At 39.5% G+C, this 23,267-nt stretch overlaps 1 protein-coding gene across 4 annotated transcripts in view; it reads left to right on the top strand.

Moving 5' to 3' along the window:
- The window catches only part of arhgap24 (Rho GTPase activating protein 24), a 51,661-nt gene that overhangs the window by 15,239 nt on the left and 13,155 nt on the right, over nt 1-23,267 (top strand). For 2 of the 4 annotated variants that reach the window (XM_026355956.1, XM_033326278.1), the window contains exon 3: nt 4,800-4,887. In XM_026355956.1, the coding sequence (XP_026211741.1) occupies nt 4,800-4,887 (88 nt within the window). Of the gene's footprint in view, nt 1-4,799; nt 4,888-15,118; nt 15,151-21,071; nt 21,342-23,267 lie in introns of those variants that run through there. The other 2 variants (XM_026355959.1, XM_026355957.1) reach the window with 2 other exon arrangements.

The raw sequence follows: 23,267 nt of genomic DNA, 5'->3' as shown, positions 1-23,267 counted from the left end.
CAAAGCTTTCTTGTAGGGTACATCATAGTAGCCAGTTATCTTTATGTCCCAGGGATGTTTATCATATAAGATATGAGGCAGTCTGCTGAGAGATGCCCTGTTTTCCTCATATGTTCCTCTCTCACTGGCTAAATAGCACAATGGGCCTCATTCACAAAACATTCTTGAGAAGAAACATCTTCTTAAAATCCATTCATGCCGCTTTCACAAAGCCTCTGACATTCAACAATGTTTGCTTATTTGGGATTTGTTCTTGAGTAAGAACAAAACCTGCACACTTCTGCACTTTTTAATGCTGACATGATTGGTAAACATAACTGGGTGTTCAGTTATCTTCAGTTGCATAGTTGTATAATATCATTATTATTATTTAATACAGCATCATGATCTTTTAAATGTACAAAGACTAAACTAACACGTCCACTTCACATAACATGAAACATGATGTGCCACTTCCCCCTCTCCCACCACAAAGTTTTGAGGTTGGGTTTTTTGGATACTTTGCAAGCCGAGCAGTAATGTCAGGGTTAGGCAGAATAAGCTATGAACTCATTCGGTTTGGAGTTTAGAGCGTGTACAGGTGTTCTTTTATGTATAATGGGTGCATTTTTATGCTGAGGTAAATGGAACTGTCACTAGCTATAAAATTAAGCCACTGTATTCAATCAATAAAAAAAAAAAAAAAAAAAAGACAAGACAACTTAAGCAAAGTGCAATCATTCAGTATTCACTTCAATCAGCTGTATGCCCTTATGTTGACACTCTGCTTTATGCCTGAACATGTTTTTTATGTTATTGGCTTTGGATGAAAATATCTATAAAGCTCATAAAGTCAAAGGAGCACTCTGACTTTAATAAGTCTACATAAGGGCATTACTTGTATACTGTAGGTCTTTATTTAACCTTATATTTAATAAGGTTAAATCAAAACATCGAGTCACTTTTTGCAATGCAGAGGAAAAACATTTATTAGTGAGCTATTCTGGATCTGGTGTTGTTTATCCATATATATGATTATATTAGGTTTTTATATATAAATAAGGACTATTGTTGATATTTTAACATGCATTTAATCATAATAATAATGGTGAAAATGTGAGCATGAGTATATTCTGAAGGTTAAAAATAATAACTATTAATAATTGTATTTAATGAATTGAAACAGCAAAAACTTTTTTTGTTATTTAGATTATTTGAATGCAAAACTCCAGCACTATTCAGTCCTGTCTCCTACATTTTCAGTCTAAGTTTATTAAGAGGGTTGCACACTTTTAAAGGACTACTGGTTTAGGCAGTATGAAACTTTATATATGTAATTCAAGTGCTTCTTGGATGGAGATAAAAGGTTTTTTTTTTTTGCTACAGTGGCAGCAGCAGCAGCTGTGACAGGTATTCCTGCAAGAAAGTGACAGGAGAGTGTGTGTTTTCCAGCTGCGTGTACCTAAATCACGTCTTCTTTGTTTATTTATTTATTTGTCATAGGAATTTAGTGTTTTTTGATGGAGGAACTGTTTTTGCATCTTTACATTTAGTTTCACATGATACAATTATTTTTGTGAAACCTCAGGATTGTGTTTGTATTTGGTGGTGGGGTAGAGATTGTCTAATTCTAATTAAGTCTCTATATCATGCATGAATTATCTTATGCTTCACTTGCTTTTTATTACTTTTTTGAAATCTGAACGCACCATGTTTCAAGACCATGTCCAGGCAATTATGTGACTCTTATATCCCTTACTTAATATGCTTTTTGTTAACTGCAGTCTGTGCTGTAAGTTTTCCAACTATATTGCTGTTGGCTGGTACAGTGCATTAATGTCTCAGTGAATGTTTGAGTGAGTGTTTTGTGGTCACAGTTGTGAATTTACTGTGCTGTGGGTGTGTTACAGTGGCTCGGCCAGAGCTGAAGACCAGAACTACCTGTTTTATAACTGTGAAATAATGATGACATTTACTGCAGTGGAACCAGAAGAGTGATCAAAGCAGAGCAGTAGTAACTCTTGGACAATTTAACAATCAGGTCTTGAAGCTGGCACAAGGCAAAAACAGAGATTTCGTGAAAAGAATTAAAACATGCAAATGTATTTACACACTGGCTGTAATCCCGACATGCAAAAAGTATAATTAACATCTGCTGAGATGGACTTCCTGTTTCTGAGAGGTCACTGATGCTGGAGAACAGTAATTATTGGATTCAGAACTGCTGATCAACAGACCAAGGTTTAATGTGTACTTAAATGACCCGTTACACCAATAACTTCTGGTTGATTGACTTGAGTGTGAGCATTTATCAGTTTGCAATCTGAAATCAATTTCTGCTCCACAATATATTGCTCTCTTTGCGTTTAATTATCTTGCCACATTCATCAGGCTAAGTCATTATCACACAAACGAAGGTTATCTCTTAAACCTCAGACTTCAATGGCGTAGTAAATTTTATTTAGCAGCAATAGGTAATATTCTTATTTTATTGACAGGGGCTTGCATGACAACCTGTAGGTGAAATGAGTTGCTGATGGAGGTGGATTCACAAAAAATAATGACCTGACTCAGCAGTTCCTATTCAGGTCTAGAGAATTCACACTAATCCTTATACCTTTGGTTGAGTGTCACTGCTCTCATAGCATCATTTTTAGTGTAAGCTGAGCTCCAAAATCCCACTACCAGGCTGCACAAAGCAATTATAAAGGCATTCACCCCATAGAAGTATTCTCTATCATGTTCACATAGGTGAAATATTTAGTTTATGACCAAAAAGAACATCACATCTGTGTTCAATTGTTGCAGGCTAGTCAGAAAAACTTTGAAGATGCCACTAATTGAGCTGGAGTCACAGTCACTGTCTGGTATTTGTTTGCAGTCTGAGAAAACACAACAAATTTGATATCTTTTGGAGCATACTGTTGGACACAGGCATAGAAACAACCCCCTGACAGGCTGGGCTGATATTTACAAGCTTGAGCCTCCTGCTGTCGCTTTCCTCAGACAGATTTCCCCGAGTCTCTTGTGTCCCATATGTGTGTGTGTGTGTGTGTGTGTGTGTAGCTTTTACTTTAACAACAAAAGATAATTGGGTTTGTGTCATTACACCATTTTCAAAAATGACCTCATCCTAGTTAACAACAATATAAAAATGCACAAAACAGCCCAAAATAAGTTCTTTAAGGTCTTTAGCTTTCTGGGTTGGGCCAAGCTACCGAACTCTTTGCTGGGTAAATATTACTGTGTCTGTGTCTGTGGTTGGGTCTGTCTGCAGCAAACAACAGGCCACCAGGGAGGATGTCAGAGTGGAAAGTGTAGCTGTGACTTAAATATGAAGCAGAGGAGTGTCCACAGTGTTGTGGTTTTGCTTTACGGAAGGACTACATAGGCCCTTTTCTTCATTCATTAAAATATACATAGTCAAAAAAGTCTGCCTCACCCACACTGAATTAATTTCAGTCATCTCCTCTTTCCCTTGAATCAGTTCACTATGTATGACAAAAAGATCTGTGTCCGCTGGAAGAAAGTTCTTCAAAACTCTTTTAATCCTGTGATATTGAAACTAAGCAGATTCTCTTTGTGACAACCACATCAAAAGAGGCTCGTGTGTGCCCCACTCTGCCACTTTAGAGCATGTCTGTGCCATCTTTATAACCCCCTTTAAAGCACTTCATCTGGGGCCCCAGGTAGGGTTTCCACTTCCTGGTTGTCACAGTTATGGCTCATTAAAGAGCTCTCCCTCTCAGCAGGAAGGAAGCGGACTCCTTCTCAGATCCTGTTCATGTATGTGGGTCCTTAATGCTGATGCTGTCACCAGTGCACATCTTGTCTGCATTAGCATTAATCCAGATAGAGGTCAGTATAATGACATGTCAGATGCAGCATGTGGTAGTTCAGTGGCTAATCAATTATTGTTTGAGTCATAAAGGGTCAGCATGCAGCCAGTCGTGTTTCGTATAGCCACTCTAATTATAGGAAGGTGTGGCAATGTGTGAAGAATATTAAACTCCACCTTAATTACTCAAGCTTTTAAGTTCCGTTGTGTCGTGTCGTGTCATGTCAGCTGTTTAACACCCAAATGTATTAAATTTACAATAATGGTCTAAGATAACCATCAGATACTCACGTTCAAGAGGTTTAAATTGCTGATTTGTTTGTATTTTACCTTGGTGTAAAAATACATTTAGTCAATCACAAGTAAACGTTATGCATTCATAATTTTAAGTGTTACTAAGGCATTGAGTATTATTTTAATGCTGCAGCTGGAGCTCATTTTAACCACTTTATTTTCTATAGCTGAGAGTGTGTCTTACAGACTTGCACATCTGACAGTCTCCACAGGAAGACTGAGTAAGATTAAGTCTGAAAAAAAGATGCTGATCCTGCTATTGAAAGCAGAGAAGCTCTGAGGTTTTGGGTCACACAGGACACACAGATGATGTATCACTGTGTGACAGACCTGAGCCAGAACAATGGTGATTCTCTGTAATGCTGCCAATTTGGCACATTTTAACCCTTTCATGTATGAATTATGAGAACCTCAGTCAAGATATCTTTCCTGAGTGTTTTTATTCCTGTGCAGTTTGATGTATAAAAAATTTGATGTGCAAACTATGTCATGTCTACAAATGTGGACAGTGTAGTCTTAAAATGGTACTGTGTTAACATGAAATAATGAAAATAGTTTTTAAAAAGTTAGGTTAAGAAACAAACTCACCAAACTGGGGTTTTATTGATACCGTCAGAGCATCAATAAAAGCTGAATCTGTAGGGATTTAATTATTGTTACTGACCAGCATGATCTTTCTTCTCCACAGGGAACCATTTACTTACCTGGAAACAAGGTTACAGAGCATCCAAGCAGCGGTGATGAAGGTGGAAAATATCTTTTCGAAGTCATTCCAGGTAGGACAAGATAAAAACCATTTCATATTTTTATTATCAGACAGAATGATGATACTGATGATGACTCAGCTGCAGCCGCAACGAAAACATGAGGTTTTGATAACACTTGTCTGCAGTAAATACATTTGGATTCAGTCTTTGTGAGAATAGTCATGGAAGAATGTTTCCATTTACTCAATTCATACAAGCTGCTTTCTATCACAGCTGCAATGCTGAGGGTCATGTGCTGCATTTACTCTATGCATATTCTTATGAGAAATTAGTAAAAACAGAACGACAGCGGTGTCTTTTTCTCTCAGTTTGTGGATCAGAGTGGAAATACATGATGAATTTCTACCATTTGCCGGTGAGGAGTCAATTAAACACTGACCAAACTGAGTGAAAATTAAACAAGGCAATGGGCCAGAACTGACAGATGAACAGTACAGGTGTGTCAGAGATTTGCTCGAGAGACTCTTGATGGTGTTTTTGTTTATGACTTTGCTAATGGTTTTCACAGTTAACTGTTCCCTGTAGAAATAATTTCATGGACATTAAGTTGCTACTATTCACTGCAGCTATTGAAAGTCAACGTGTCAACTTGTGATTAATCGTTCTCATGGTTGGAAGAGGTCGTGTTAGGGGAGAAACAATACGACTGTTAATTTGGGCATTAATTTAACAACTGTGTTTTGTCAGGTATGTGCCTTTGCCATGTTTGGATACATTTACATTCAGTAGAGCAAAATGTTTTTGCAATATAATGCTGCATAAACCAAGATAAAGCACACAATATGAATCTTCTTTGACAGTAAAGTGGGACTGACATCGCACATGGATCTTTTTCTGCGGAAGTGAAACTATTGGTCATAATCCTTCACCCAGCAGCATCATTTAACATCTGGGAAAAAGGAACTGCTGATGTGTAAAATTTTTAGCTAACTTTCGTTAGCTGTTATGGACATAATCTGCTGACAAGCAACAACCGACTTTTTTCATGCAATTAGCATGACCTTAAATGCAATATACTAAAAATCCCATGCCTCACTGACTCATGTGGTGCCCGCTTTCAGTTCCTTTTCAGGTGATGCATTATTGGCTGCTGGCTCTACTGTTTGTTATTTTAGGATGTGGGATATCGTGTTATTTTTGTAAGCAGCGGCATGTGAACAGAAACTATTCCTGTACCTATATATAACAGTTATTTCCTTCTAGTGAGAATAAAAAAAGGAGGAGGTGTAATGACACATTTTTAATTTCCTATAGACTTCAGAAAGTCTTTGCTTTCTAGTTACCACCACTCTAAAACACTCATGTGGTCTTTCTTACTCCTGTGACACGAGACTGTGTTAGGTTTTTTAAATGATCTGAAAGAAGAGAGAGGAAGTTTGAAATACTAGTGATTCAGTTTTGTCTACCTGAAATAGCAGTCATAACATAACAATATCTGTGCTGTTTCCAGCTGTTACGTTTCACTTAACTCGTGTCTCGGTTACTTATGTTGAAAACAAATGTTTTTATGTTCTTGTGGTTTGAAGTCATGGTTAATATAAAGATGTGTTGGTAATGCTGTACTAAATTAGAAACAACAAATGTTCTGTAATGCACAGTAGCTTGTTTTTAACGTTCTATTTTGTGTTTTTCTACCAAGTTCATGGGTTATTACCACAATAGGAGGATTTCTAAAACAATTTATGGCTTCACCAGGTCATTGCTGACTGATTAATTTCTGTATACACTGTGTTAATTTTTTTTGATTTGTCACTATCTACTTGACATGTGATGGTTTTTGAATACATTTTCCTATATAATACACATATAGGGACTTTACATAAAAGGAATGGTGAAGTTCTATAGGGGTTTTATTTGTTTTATGTTTCTAGTCTGTATGCTAAAGTAAACCAGCGGCTGTACTATTTCTATTAATGTATAGTTTCACTAGGTTTACGTGACTCCTACTTGACCACACTGTCCACAGTAAACTTTCTTCTTCACTTTACCAGCGGTTGAGCTTGTTATGGCTGTGTCTCAGGTGCCGTGACATTACTCACACAGACCACAACTTGTACGTTAAAATGTGACTGCCCACATGTTTGCAGTAAGAGCCTTTGAAGGCTGTTAAAACACATTAGGGCTCAACAGATGTGACAAGAGTTTCACCAATCTGTACTACTCAACCACTGCTGTACTGCATGTGCTTTGCCATTTTGCATCATCTGCTGCGTCGCCAAACAAGAGCATGGCTTGTTGTGAGGAAGAAAATAAAGAGGTCTAAGAGAAGCAAATGAAGGGAAAACACAACACATATATTCCACTGCTCTAAATGAGGCACACGAACAGACTCTGGCAGACAGACAGACGGGAAGGGATGAGGGGGGGCAGGGGTCGAGAAGTGCTAGGCAGCATGGGATGGAAGTCAGAGTGGTACAGAGATGTCCGTTGTCTTGTAAGGGCAGTGATGAGGTTTGAACACTAGCTGGGGTGTGTGTTTCTGCTCACTGCCAGGGCTTGAATAGCAGCATCAGGACATCTGTGCTGTGGCCTTTGTGCAAAAGTTTGACTTAGTGGCTGCAAAATGCTGAAAATGTTGCAAAATAGTTCACAAATCATCTCTGGAACTTTTACTCATTTGTCCTCTGTTCCTCTCTGTTCTCATCTCTCACATCTGGATGATGTGTGCGCTTAATCTGGAGAAGTGGAACAGGTCTTATGAAGCAGCCTCACCACATCACCGTCAATATTTAGACTAGAATCGTGGTTAAATCATATTTTTTAACTGTCTGACAGAGACACACAGGTACAGACACACTGGGGCCTTTGTGTTGCTCACCCAAACCGGCACCAGTGATGTTGTCTTCCATCACACTGACATGCTACAACATGTGCAAGCATATAGGGCTGAACTAAAGGAAAGAGGAATAACAGCAATGCACATCCTGTCATATTTTGTTTTTCTGGATGTAAAGTGATTTTTTAACATAGACTGCAGGACAGTTTTATACAATACTGACTGAAGTCAGCCATATTTGGTTGCACCTGCAAGCTATTTTAAATTCTGAAACCTCATTGGGGAATATAAAAACAGCTTCTTAAGAGTTTTTCTGAAGCACATGGAGCACTGGCAGAGTGAAGCAACTTAGAATATTCATATATCTGGAATATATACCTGAACATCCTGCCACTCAGGATCAGTGTGAAATTTAATCTCATGTTCTTGAATCCTCTTAGGAATGTCAGGTATGATCTCAATACAGCTGTAGGATATAACAGAGCCCTGAGCATCTGCAATCTGGATTCTGAGAGTGGAGCAAATTTGAATTTAGACAAAATGCCACCAACTCTTCATTTATTTATTTGTCATAGCCGCACAAATACCTGTAGCTAAATGCCACTCCCTGTGGTCCAACTATAATTAATTATCCCATTCTTATGAACCACAAGTGAACACAGGAAACACTCCCTGCTGTGTTTTTGATGGAGAAACAGTGTGCTCCTTGTTCCCCAAGCTCTAATAAACAAAAGGCTTTGGCTCTGGTATGATTCTACTATTATTCTGTCTCCCTCTCTCTCCCTCTCTCTCTCTATTTGCCTCGGGCTCAGTCTTTTGGTGTCTCTTGGTAGTCTGGTTAGAGTAGCGGGTCAGACCACAGCAAATCACAGCTGCTGAATTATGGGAATATTACCTTTCTTATCCCCAGAGGCCACCATTCCTTCTTTCATGAGAGGACCTCAGGATCATGTTGCCATAAGCAGGTGCACTGTCTAAGCTTAAATCATGTTAACATGGGAAGACAGATAGATGCCTGATGATCAAAAGAATTGTATGTTTTCCCAGTATCAGAGACTTTGCTTGGCTCCACTTCATTGTAGCCTATAAAGTTAATTAGGCACTTTGACAATTGCAGTGAGACGACATGGTGCTGTAGTGAAATCTAGATGTAGGAAAATCTTAGAGTTCCTGTCTTTATAAGGGTAATAGTGCCCTCATGTGGTCTGCTAAGAAATTACAGTGTAGGAAACATTTTCAAGCTTGATTAGATTGGTTTATTACATTTTTCTTCTGTAGTAACATTTGATTTTTTATTTTTTTTTTATTTAGTGCATCTATGATTACTGGCTCATCATGACATCCAGTGACTGTTGGACTTGTGCTTGATGGGTTATGCTGTGCTGTGATGCTATGACCTGTGCATGTCATTTGTCATTGAGCTGCCTATCTTCCTCACATAGTGGGGCTTGTGAGATAAGGTTGTGATAATTACAGTGCAGTTATGTGTAGGCTGGAAGGAGTGGGAGTAAATCAGAGCCACATATTGAAGTGTCTGGAAATGTTTAGAGATCCTTTGTGTCATTATTATTATTTTGGTCAATGAACTGTGAATTGAGAAAATCACAAACTATCATTATTTGATTAGTCTAGGCATGTGCTAACATTCTAATCTTACCTAAAACTGCACAGTCACACTTCTTATTAAACAGTAATGACTGAATGCCCGTCTAAGACTAAGATTGCTATTGTAGGGTGAAGACAGGTGTGCAATTTAAAGACTACACACCAAGGTACTGTTCATTGTGAAGAATCCAGAGGTTACTAATAAGCTGGCATGTGGACTCAAGTTAAGTCAATGATAGACTGATGGATGGATGAATTAAATGAGATTAAACCAACAGGATTTGACCTTTAAAAACCTAAATAACAAATCTGCCTGTTCATCAATGGTATGAAACACAGCAGGATGTCTATCTAGTATCTTTGGAGCTGACATTTCAGTGTTAGGCTGTATGGAGACGGCTTTCAAATATGCTTCTATGGTAAGTTAGTGATGTGTTTGTGTGCTCCTGAGCTGAGTATAAACAGATATTAAATGATCACTGGAGCAGCAACTACTAAATGACTGTTCTTTGTTAAAAACATCCTCACAGGCTGTCTGTGCAAGCAGCTTATTACAACCCATAGTTATTGTAAATATTATTGTTAGGCGACATCTAGTGGCATAGCATTTATAATAGAAGCAAAGGAGGAAGTTCAGTGACATGGTAAATAGAGCAATAACCTCAGTCTGCAGAGGAGATTGGGTTCACTAAACAGCAGGCATTTCTCAGTACAAAGTAAGTTCGGACAACACAGCGGTGCGGTGGTTAGCTCTGTGGCTTCACAGCAAGAAGGTTTTGCTGGCCAGCTGGAGACTCTTTCTGTGTGTTCTCCTTGTTTCCTCCCTCAGTAGTTGTGAATGTCTTTATAGTGCTGCCATGGACTGGCGACTTGTGTGTATTGGGGTCATTTCCAACCCCCCGTGTTTCTCCAAGGGATAAAGCTAAAGGGTGGTTAGAATAGATGTGGTGATACAGTTAAGAAGAACTCAAGGTCCACAGGCTGTTTGGTCCTTTGTAACAGATTTTTTGAGTATTAGACAAATACATTACACACATTTAAGCTCTAAGACCAAAAATGTATTTTAAAAAAAAAATTGCATATAGCTTGTGTCAAACCGCTGCAGACTACAGAGCCAACAAAGATAAGACTGCTCTCCCCGGGATGATAGAAGGCATTATCTCATCCAGCAGGCAGCCCTCACAACTCTCTGAAAAACAACTTTTCAAGAAGATGGACCTCATATTTGAAATCAAATGTTACTTTTTCTCCTGAAAAACAAGAGATTAAAACATAAAAAAGTGGTATTGTAACAGTTCCACTTGTGGTCACGCCATAGTTCACTCATATAGACTGATTAGATCAAGTCACAAATTTACACTTAATATTATGATCACAATACAAAAAAAATGCCTGACCCAGCTTTAGAGTAATAAATGAAATGTCTCCTGCAAATTACTCTGTGTAACACAAACTAACACATAAACATCATGTCCTACAGCTAGAATATATGATAATTCATGCACTTGCTTGATCAAATGAATGAATTAGACACGGGGGGGCATAAACAAGAAGCTCTCTGTGTTTCAAATCCCATGTTTGATATATGTATTTAATTAGCAACTGGATGTGAAGTGTCCATACAGTCTCTAATGGATCATAAATCCAGGAGAATCATGAGCAACAGCATCAGGCCATGCACTAAGAGGGAAAGCAGTGAAATTGATTTTATGGATATTATGTCAGTAAAAAGATGAAACCCGGAGAAGGATTGAGTGACAAAAATTCTGTTTTGCATATAAAAGTGCCGACTACCTTAATTTGTATGCATCTCACCAGTCTGTCTGCTTAGACCCTGTGGGGTGCAGCTCGTGTCCTTTTTTTCCTCTAAAGAATTCACTTTGTGATATGACATTTCCAAAAAGGTCAGAAACCGAACTTCTTTCTCTCTCTCTTTCCTCACTGTATGTTCATATATGTGTGAATGCGTGCTTCCATGTTTTATGTACATCTATGTTGTCCCAGTGTGCGTATAAAGTCAATTACCTGAATTTATGGTAAAACATCACACATATATAGTGCATATCAGATATCAGTGATAATGAGTGATGTCTTTCACTTTGAATTAGGTCAGGATATCCGCCAATTTTATGTTCACTAATATTCCAAACACACAATTCAATAACTGAACAGTTTCCTCCTCTAATGACACATTCGCCATAAAAAAGACGGTTTTCAGAGCCACTCACTGGCTTCATTAGTAAGATTTTCCCTGGAGAACATCATAGTGCAGGATGTTTGTGTTTGAGATTGTCACAGCTCATTTGAAGCTCATGCTGAGGCACAGCCTCCGAAATTATGAAGCAAGATATGAGAGCCATTTTGAAATGGATTTGGTGCATTGTGTTGGCTGTATGTGTATGGTTAAACTAATGACACTCTCATTGGCCTCAGCTGCCATTTGTGTTCAGTGCAAATTAGCAAATAGTAGCTTGGTGAATGATGGTAATCATTGTAAACATTACATCTGACATGTTAATTGTGGCCATGTCAGCATGCTCATCCATCCTGTTGGATAGCTCTCCGATGGAAGCCAGAGCTGTGCACAAATAGGGAGTTGCTCAAAAACTGCTTGGTGTTAATATCTCATGGTTGTAATGGTTTATGCTAGAAAAGAGAAGCACTGTCAAAGTAGAAGCCAGTTGATGATATTTAATGAAAGTTACTTGAACGCCAACAAAACTGCTGCTGCTGCTTAGTTTCCCAAGCAGAAGCATGAGTTGGAAGCAGATAACAGAAGCAGTGGAGGATGATCTTGTATTTACTTATCAAGTTCTGGAAAACCATTTAGTGTCTCAGAAGGTGAATGCAGAACATTGCTCATTATGTCTTTACTGGAGCAGGGAGTGACTTGGGAAATAGTTGGAAGACGTACCGAGCAGTTAGAGAAAGAAAGTCCAGCAGAAAAAGAAAAATATTTGGAGTCTGGGAAAACGTATTGAGCCGTGGTTGCTAAGACAGTGGCCGTGAATGACATCCATCCAGATACGGCTGGAGAGCCATGTTTGAAAAGACCACTGAATGTCACATGGAATTTCGGAACAGCTCCACTGCATTGGCAAATGTTGAAAGCAGAGCAAATTGGGGACTTTGTGCTCAAACAGATCAACAACAACTTAACTTACTCCCTGAAAGCCTGTTTAATGTCCTGGAAGGGAAACTCTGGCTGACTTTCATATGGATTTACAAGTAACAATGCAAACTAGTCTCCTGCTAGTCTTGAAGTTTTAGTGGCAACATATTTCTACCCTTTCACATTTGAGTATAAGTTTGCTAACCGTGACATCATGTGAATTTGGGATTAGGAAAAGGTCACTGACCTTGTTATCTTGCAGAAACTATGAGAGTGTGGGCTGTTCAAGCTGTTAAGTCATTGTTCACCCATATAGGAGTGTTCACATTGTTCTAATGATCAGGTCTGATAAAGGGCACATTAGACTTGGCAAGGATACTTCCCTTTTGTGTGGGGTTTTTATAAACAGTTTCTTAAGACAGAAGGTCTGGACAGTATATGCTGTAGTTCAGTGGCAGTAGTGTGGAATCTGCAGTCTGGGGTAAATCTTGTCCTTTGCTGTTATCAGATGGTGATTTCCAGTGTGCAAGTTGGAAACGGACAAGCTGACAAAGTTATCAAAAACCAGACTGTGTTCGCCTTAGGCTGCTGTATTTGTACGAGTCATGTGACCCTCGCCTGGCACTTCATAGCGGACTGTCATGGGTCCCCGGGTGCAAGAAATAGCCAAGCACACCACACAGTGTTTCCAATCATCATGCCTCACCAGCAGTGCAGGGCTATCAATCTTCTCACCCAATCATTGGCAAGACAGCTCAGTAGCCCCCTGGAAAGTCACAACTCTGTTTTTCTCTGTGTCTTACCCAAAATGTTGAAATCTAAAAAAAAAAAAAGCAGTCCATACACCGTTTCTCTCACTTCTGCACGTGTCCACAAACATTTAAATTACACTGGAAGAGAAATTGCAACAATATCAGGAAGGAAATGTAAAAGTCTGACAGGTCTACAGTTGCCAAACCATTGTGTTCTGAAATTACAACTTCATCACTTGAATATGATTTATGGCTTTATGTTTTCAGTATGTTCAACAGCAGTGGTCACAATGTGCAGTTGTGTGTGTTTTACTTAAGGAACCAAAGACCTTGGGAGCCCACATAATGACTCAAACTGTACAGAGAATGATGAGGACCATTTTTCATAAAGCCATGATTAATCAACCACTAAATTAGAAAAGGCAGCTGCAATAACACAAGTAGATAATATGTAAGATGAGTGGACAGTGCTGCCTGCTAGACTTTTTATACTTAACAGGAGAACTTCACTCCATGATGCATCCTTGATAAGCTTCTAATGAAGCTGTCAGATATTTAAAATATGATAAACATGCAGCTTGCAGTGACAAATGGATTCATATACTAGTTACAGACACTCTTGAATGTCTCAGAATTTCTAATTCAAGTTTTAGCGCAACAAAAACCAAGAGCAAAAAGGGGAATCAAACATTCCCAAACAATGCTTCATACCTTTTGTGTGTAGTAGTTATAGTTTGAAATATCCGCCTTATTGTGATTTGCTCTACAGAATTCCAGGCCTTCTTCTTCTTCCTTTCTTTCGCCTGTGCGTCATTATTCCTGTGTGTGAGTCTGCGGCAGTGAGGTCCTCTGGAGGAAATGCACTGAAGCCAAGTCTCAGGCCGTGGAGAGGGATCGGACAGGAAGCCCAGATCCTTACATAACAGGCTTATTGAGTGGATCGGTATTTGACATGTCCTATACTACTGTCCCCTAACCCCCGTGCATAACCCTTCCGCCCTATATATACCGGGTGGGCCAGGTCTTAGCGAGGGCACATTTTGGCCTCCAGTTAACAGTATGTTTGTCTGATGGGGACACTTGATTTGAATGTTCAGACCAATGGTATGTAAACTGCTTTCACTGTGGATAAATATTTAGATGACTCCCTAATATCCTGCTGAGTCCAACAGGTAGTGTTGGATTTGAATTTAACTACCCTCCGAGGTTCAAGGTTCAAAGGAGCTCTCTCTGCCGCTTTATGGAAGCCAATGATCCGTGCTTCACCTATAAATGTTGGTGTGATAAAAAACAATAGGAACGTTATTAAAGACCTCAATCTGTCTCTTGGCCTCCGGTAGCAGCAGCCTCGTCGACCCTGCATGGCTATATTTATAGAGCACTGTGGATGAGTCATTTGGCCGAGTGCCTACTTCATTCGCCAGATTTACATGTTTGGGGAGGGCTGCTTGATTTACGATACAGCCGCCCCCCCCACCGGCAGCTCCCACTCCACCCCTCTCACTTCCTTCAGAGACAAGCAGCCACACCATCTTGTCTCCGGCTTACTGTCTCACTCGATTCTATTCGGCCACTCTCTCCTACACTTCTTTCTTGCGTGCCTCTGAAATATGCTTCCTCTGCTTTTTCAGCTCCTTTGACAGAAGTTTATGTAGAGGAAGGGGCTTCCTGCGGGGCAGACAGACTAGCCTGAGACTGACCTTGCCTAAGTGCTGCTGATTGGTGTGTCACATTGACCTGCTTTTGACTGAACCAAATGAAGTTTTAGATGAAAGGGTTGCATGAGGTGGAGGAGTGGCAAAGGAAGGAGAGGGAAAGTAAGAAGGAGAATAGTAAGTGCAGCGGTGTGTGCTTTAGCAGATGCCGAAGGAGATAAATCTGCCTCTGGCACAGAACAAGAACAGATGAAGAAGTGGCACTGGGGGGCCAGCGGTCAGAAGCGACAGCGTGGCTTTTGCTCCCTCGACCTTCAGCAGAGAAGGGGGCACATCTTCCTCTGCACCCCATGGACCTTAACTCCAACCCAGGTCTGTGTCTTTACATGACAGTAATGAATACTAACATGTTTGCCTCTGGTTTGGACGGTTGCGCTACGATGGCACAGATATTATTAGACTTTGCTCTGTTTTTAGCTTCACTTACAGCTGAAGGGATGAACAGCTTTACTTTTCTCAAACCTAAGACACAAAACTCTTTGCAGATGAACTTCAGATTACTCCCTGTTCCGATTGAGAAAGTGTCTTTTCCATATGCTGTCCATTCATCATTTGAGCAGATGGGTGTTTTACAAGTTACAGTTCATGGTTCATCTTTATTCCAGCTGTGATTTTAGCATTCCCGATTTTCCTGCATGTTCAGTGGCTGTGAATAATGGAGTCTTTATTTATGATAAAACTATTCATTCCACATGTGGTGATGCCCATAGTAATATTTTACTTAGACTTAAGTCTGAAGCAATGTATTGACAGAATTTGAATGACAAAAATATCTCAGACTTAATAAATAAAGCTCTTCCTAGATGTTTGTCATTCTAACTTCAGTTCATTATCTTTCTAGGAATGGTAATATGACAATGGTAATGTCTATTGGTAGTTTTAAGGTCAGTGTCTCAACAACTAGTGTATGAATTTCTATGACATTCATGTTTTTTGGGAGGAATTGTATTATTTTTGTTGGTAATCCAACAGTTACTATGAACAAAGTAAAAGAAAACATTAACATGTTGGCATGTTGATGTTATCATTAAGCTCAAAGCATTGCTGGAACAAAGTAGAGCCAAAGGAAGTTCCATTGACAGTAATGAAAGGTACCAGTACTGTTGACCAGACAGATGTCACCCAACAAACTACGATTGCATTTCTCAATCACACAAGTGCAGAGACCAACTAAATTTTTCAAATTCATTACTATAAATAATCAATTACGTTGTATTGAATACATCTGTCTTGCTTCTCTATTTCTGTAAATTGCAATACTGGTTGTACTAGACACAGCATGTAGCTTTAAAAAATGTCTAGTTAAAGGGTATTCTCATAGCCGGGTCAAATTTCACTTTGGTTGACTGCTTGAGGCAGGTAACATAACAGACCGTTGAATTCATAGCTCCTGGTCTGTCTGTAAAATTCACCCTGATAAAGATGTTCTCATGCACAAATCCGAGGGAATGGACGGGAAAGGAAGTGAATTTCAGTGCTGCATGAATGTTGGAGCATAATACAGTATATATTTCAAGACTTAGTGTTGAAGGGGAAGAGGAACGGTAAAAGCAGAAGAGTGTTTGATAGCGAACCCAAAAAGCAGAATACAGTGAAATTCTAAATTAAACGAAAGACAAATGAAGATGCATCATATTTCATTTTCCATTTAACATAACACTTTAGTAACTTACCTATTGTTGAAGCCACATGACAACTAACTAAATCAGTGTTGGCTGCTTTTTTAAAAAACTGCACAAAACCAGAAACATATGAAACATGTGAAACATGTGAACGAACAAATTTAACACAACGAGCATTTGTCATTTCAAGCTATCTGAAGACTCTGGGCTCTAGAAAACTGTGATCCATTTCACATTTTCACTATTTTTGATCTATTATCTGATATCTAGAAAATCATTGTTTGTATAATCAGAAAAATATTGTGGAATAACTCCAAAGCGTGAAAGGTTTCCCTTTATTTTAGCTCTATGGCACAGGTTTGAATCTAGAGAACTGACTCAACAACATCAGCAGAAGTTCAACATTGCACACTCAAAACACACAAAGAGCCAAACTCATCATCAGCATTTTCTCTCCACTTACATCACCACCAATCTTTTTCTTTGACCCAGCTTGCTGCACTGCACTGCAGCCCTCTCAGGCTCGACTGCGCTTTTGCCAGCTTTGACAGAGAAAACAACGAGGATGCGGAGCGGCAATGTAGACAGGAGTGCTGCGATGGCCAAAATGAAAACAAGCTTATCTTGCCGAAGCTGATGGACGCTGTCGGTTGGGTGTCCGAATAATTGGGCAGGAAGTCAACAGGCGGTTTTAATGGTAGATGTCTCTGAGTTTGTCTGTAAACTCACGTATGTACAGAAATATACAAAACAAAAACAAAACCAAAGTCAGGCGCAGATGAACAGCATGATTCAATCCCAGACTGGTACATTGTCTTCTCCTTCAGGAACACATTCCCTAACTTTGCACAAAAAAATTGAGTCAATGTTCTACCACATTAATCACTACGTGGAAATATGAAGTGGCAGATTGATGTATGTCAGATTGAGCTCTGCTTTCTATCGGAATCACATTCACCTCTGACAGGCCCTTCAATCTCGTAATGCAGTATAACAAATGAACCGTTGATTAATGTTTCTATGACACAGAACCAGAGTGGATTCTTTTTATGATGATAATATTACTTCTTCTGGTAAATGAAACGTATGAGAAACATTTTTCTTAGTAACCAGCTGTCAAGATGTTCTTCATAATTTCAGATCTCTTCGTATCTCTTTGGTTAAATGTCGAAAACGGTCCTAAAATCAGACTGTTCAATTTTAATTAGGCTTCCTCCTCTGTTGCTACTTCTTAATGGTCCTCACTGGGAACACTGCTCTGTCTCAGTTAGTCACAATAAACCTGAAGTCAGCCACAATAAACCAGCAGCCACACTGGGAGTGCATGGTTCTCAGACCTGTTTCTACAAGGATAAAGTGGTTGCTGGGAAAAACAGTCAGCAAGCTGTTCTGCCTCAATTAGTCAGAATAAACCAGACGTCAGGTTTCTAAAACCCTGAGAAGTTCAAAGAGCTTCCCCAAAGGCCAGGCTGACTCAGGATACGTATTTTTGCTGTAGGGAGTGCAGGTGTGCATCTGCCCCGAAGCCCTCATCAGTGCTGAAAGGTGATATTAGAAGGTATTAGTGAGTGGAGCAACAGGTACTTTGTCAAGTCCACTCCTTGTTTCATTCTCTGGTGTCGATAAAGGGAGGTTCATTCCTTTCTCAGCGTGCCCAGGATGTTTGTTTGCACATGTTCCTTGAAGCAGAATTGCTATTGTGTGTATTATCTTTTTATCTTTGCAGTTCAGATGGAAATCTATAATATCAGAAACATTATAAAGCAAAGAGTGTGCAGATTGTGCTGCATGACATGTGATCCTGCAGAAGAGAAAGGTTTCCCACCATTCACAGGGAAACATTGTCCAGCACAATATGGCTTTAGCAGTTACATCCTTTTCTGCATTTGTGTGTATATATGTGTGTGTGTGTGTGTGTTTGTGTGTGTGGCACTGACAACATCCTGCAGCTAAATCAAAGCGATTTTGGACAAACATGGTGGGAGATCATTTGTTTTGGGTTGCAGAGCACACCGCAAGTATGAGTTCTTGGCATGCGGGCCATGCAGATTTACAGTCTGCGTGCTCTTGATGAATTGGCAATCTGTCTGAGTGAGATGTGTTTAAATAATCACAAGAACGCCATCATGTTACACACACAGCCACCAGGAATGTCATGCACAGGATCAGCCATAATGCACATAAGCTGTCACATCGAAGTCTCAACAGACAGTGAAGCTAGTTGTGAATAAATATGACATTTAAATTTCCTTACTCTACTGCGATGACACGAGGCTAAACGTGCGTCAGGCTGACTTTAGAAAACTTTCTCTTGGAACTGTGTGTATCACAGCTTTGCAGAAGCTTTCTCTAAAGTATCACTCAGCTTGTATCACTGATGTAATGTTTCAGCCTCCCGACATCGCATGCAAGTGTTTAAGTGACAACAGCTGTCAGCCCTCCCCATATCTCAACGCTCCTAACATTTTAATAGCCACTGGAGCTGTCAGTGGTCTACATGGTTCACTTGTAAGAGTTTGGGTATTTTAACAAACTCCAAATTGTGGTTATGAATAGTTTAAAGATGTTTGGACTAGAACTAATCTCACCTTATTCTGTAAGTCACCACAGAGATAAATTAATTGGTTGACCAGAATGCTTGTGGTTTCATATTAACGTGATTCACGTTTACAGCTGTAGTTTTTCTCAGAATGTCTTGGAACAAAGGGCTAAAAAATGCATGTATCAGTAAAACGCACCAAAGAACACTGTATATCTTGCTTTTACTGCACATTTACTAGTTTTGAAATCATTTTAGCTTATTTTCCAACACACACTTGGGGCTATAAGTCAAGTCTGAGCCATGTTTCCTTTCCCTAACGTTGAAACTGATTCCCCTTGCATAATGGTATATTTATAGGAGGCTTGGCAGGACACACAGACATAGCTCTTTATTTAGTTGGCATGAAATCAGAATAGAGACGCTTGGCTCTTTGACAGCCCTATGACCTCCCTGAACGGGCTGACCCGATGGTTCCCTCACAGCACTCATGACAACTCATTAGGACTCTGCTCGCTCATACGCTTTACTACCTTTGATGAGCAAATATGCAACAGTAGAATCATTCACTTTATTTTTAACAAGGATCATTTTCTGAAACATCTTCTAGACTTGTGGGACTTTCTGCATTGTTGTAGCTTCACAACCCAAGAGTCATGTTATGATATTTGCCTTTCAGCACCAAAGAATAGAGAGAATTTGGAGCTTGTGGTACCATCATTACCTTCTTCCCTCTCAGCGCAGTAGCCTGACAGTAGAGCTAAACAATCCTCGTCCCCTTTGACCTCCCCACTCCTATTCACATTGTAACTCATTCGCCATGAGATGGTAAATGATAGCCACAGGAAGACTATGGAGTCTGTGTTCTCAACATCTTTGGGAACTCAGATAGAGGCTAATGTTGTAGTGTCTGCCTTCAGATTATGTCTTTGACAGGCACTGACCACCATGACACCAGAAAGAGAATTAGCCATCGATACCTTACTGGGGGATAGGTGAAACAGGACACCCATTATAGACATCAGGGAAGATATAGCTGCAGATAGAGGAGCTATGCTGCACAGGAGTCTGTGCAGCATGACAAATGTATAAGTTGCAAAGAAGGTTCAGGCTTTTAACACAAAACATTTTGAGTACTTGGTCTTGATGGTGAGGATGGGTAGGAGTATGTTAGTAGTAGCAGAGTATTGTATTTCTTTTGTATATGTTGTTAAACCAATAGCCCAAAAGTATCAGTATAATAACATTAATTGCCACATTGATTGACACATTTACAAATTTACAGCATCTTTAGAAATGACTTAAAATGTAAAATCACTTTCATTTAGTCAGTTCATTAGTCAGTTCATACTTATAGCCACACACGCTGTTCACTCGTGAGATATGTTGATATAATCCTCTCCTGTCTCATAAACTGTTATATTCAACAGAGGGGTCTAAAATGTGAATGTTGCAACACAGATAACAAACTACGGTTATTTAGCATCTAACATGTAGGACTTGAAATCTCTCTTCCACAAAGGTTTGCAGCATGAATTCCTGTGCCCTGACTTCAACAAAGCTGCTGTTGACATGGAAAATTTAAAGTCTGGATAAACTGTTGTTGAAACAAAATAGAAGTGCAATAAAAAAAAACTAATATTGCAGGAGTTTAATCCAAAATTTTATCTATGTAAAGGTTGTCTATATAGTCATTATATTTGTTTTTTATGCAAAGGTTTGATACTTCATTATTAGGCTTTAAGCAGTTTGTAGTTGAGATGTTAACATTGCAGTGTGAATGGGACAGTACTTGTTTGCCTATGGGGTCATGCCCTGTTTCAAACCAATGGCCTTTTTAAAACCAAGCCTTCACAGAGATCTGCCTATTGTTCCCATTACAGTGCTTAAGAGAACTGTATGCATGTGTGTGACTGTGTGTGTGTGTGTGTGTGTGTGTGTGTGTGTGTGTGTGTGTGTGTGTGTGTGTGTGTGTGTGTGTGTGTGTGTGTGTGTGTGTGTGTGTGTGTGTGACTGTGTGTGACTGTGTGTGTATGCGGACTCCCCAACCCCCTCTTCAAACTTCACCTCCCTCCCCTCGTTCCATTTCTCTTTCACACCCTCTCAGCTGTGCTCACTCACTCATTCTGAGCCAGGCCAAAAACCGGCGGAGCAGCTCCTCCAATGAGGAACTCCCGTGCTCAAGTTAACCCAGTCAGCCAGGACTTTGTAACCCATTCAGGAAGCTTCTTTTCTGGATTGCCAGAGTTTATTGGAGTGTGCAGGAGGCATGGAGGTGGTTCATCAGGCAATTCATAGAGTACCACAGTACGGATTGTCTGATTCACTATCATCACATCCAGGTAACAATAATAAACATATAATCTGATAATGTTGAACCTGATAGCTTGTTTTATATGCACTGTCTTGTGAATTTAATGTACACTAATATCTTTACTACACTATACTACTTTTGCGTTGGTATTAAATGCCGTCATTTTCAATTTCAATGTTTACAAAAAAGAAACAATGCTTATTTTATTTCCACCTAATTATTGTCATTGTTCCGCATTAATTAATTGTGCAGTGTGGTGTGGGTTGTCACTCTGTGAGTTACTTCCTATTCTGTTGGAGGTATTTATGATGTGTGGACTTCTGAGAAGACTATCATTAGACACAATATTAAATCTCAACTTGCCCCTGCTTGCATGCAAACAAGGAGACTCTCTTGCAGAAAACAGACACTGATGTAGTCATTTAATCTCCCACTGTACACACACACACTCTGTGAGAATTATGACACACATTTTTGTAATTTAAAGCTAAGCAAGGTAGTTACAGTGTCTGCATTGTTTCTGGGCCAGCAGCAGCTGCTTCCTCCACTTGGCCGACGATACAATCAAAGTCTGGAAGAACTTAACACTGTTACACAAAATGTGTTTCACTTCTGCACAAGTGTTAAATAATAATAATACAAAACAATGATACTCTCATGTCTGTTAAATATAAAGCTAGAGCCAGGACATAGTTAGCTTGGCTTAGCATAGGCTGGAGGCAACAGGAACTAGTTGACCTGGCCCACAGGAGAACGACCTAGTGTTCACTAATGAACATGTTATATTGTAATGTGTAGTTACGGTTTTAAGGTGATTATGCCAGATGCAGTGAATTCATGGACTTTTTCTTCTAAGCTAAGCTGTTTCCTGGCTTTCACTTATATTTAACAGACATACGCAATAGTTTTACATTTGTTTTCATTTAACGCAAGAAAGTGAAAAAAACATTTATTTACCTCTAAAAGCAAAACTATACATATACCATGTTGATTTTATTGAAACGTTTGACAAAAACCAGAGTTGATTCTACATGCTGTATGGTTTTGCAGGGCTCACTTACAGATATACAGGTCAAAGTGAAGCGTATGTGGGCTCCAGATATTTGTGAGCAATTACAGCACAGTGGGATCCTTTGTTGTCTCCCACCTGTTTTGGGCTATTAGTTAAATACTAGTCTGCAGCTGGGTTTGGCCATTTATTAAAGCCAGTCACAATTGGAATGAACAGTGGTTAGCTGATGCACTCAGCACAACTCAGATGGTAATTACACAAGGAAACTATAAATAATAGGAGAGCTATCACGGAGCCAATGCTGGTGAGCAACTTTGCAGGTTTGTTTGTTTATGTGCTTTATCTATTAAAATAGCATATGTGCGGTTAATTTGAGCACATTTTATGTTTATTAAGTGTTGCATTCAGGTTTAAGGTAAATTGTATCAACCACCTGTTTGTTGTTATGTTGTAGCATGATGTGGATTTTGTATATAAGGGGCAGAAGTTAGAATAAACTAAACTGTTATCTGAATATGCTAAATGCTCCACAGCATAGTCTCACCATGCATAGGGACTCTCGGCCTGTGTGCCTTCTGTAAAGCTAGCTGTCCTCCGCCGTGACTGCATGCCTCTGTGAAGCTGACAATTGTTCAGTGCCAAGTTTATAAAACTTTGGAGAGGTGCACTTAAGCGTGGTGAATCAGGCGAATTGTGACAGCCACCACGGTTGTCTCTTCAGGTACAGTCATGCTGTAGGTGGAGATCCTCAACTGTCCTTGCCACTGAACTCCTGCAAGGATTGGTTTCATTTAAGAGGCAGTGACTGTGAGGTTTAAACCTATGGTGAAGTAACACTTCAGACAAGTGTCCAGTTCTTTACTCGGGGAAAACATATGGAGAATTAATATACAGGTGAAAAGATGCTGCCGAAACACAAAGACACCTGGTATCGCTGCCATA

Source organism: Anabas testudineus, chromosome 12 (genome assembly GCF_900324465.2).
Source record: "Anabas testudineus chromosome 12, fAnaTes1.2, whole genome shotgun sequence".
Classification (NCBI taxonomy): domain Eukaryota; kingdom Metazoa; phylum Chordata; class Actinopteri; order Anabantiformes; family Anabantidae; genus Anabas; species Anabas testudineus.
This window is presented reverse-complemented; position numbering and strand designations above follow the sequence as displayed.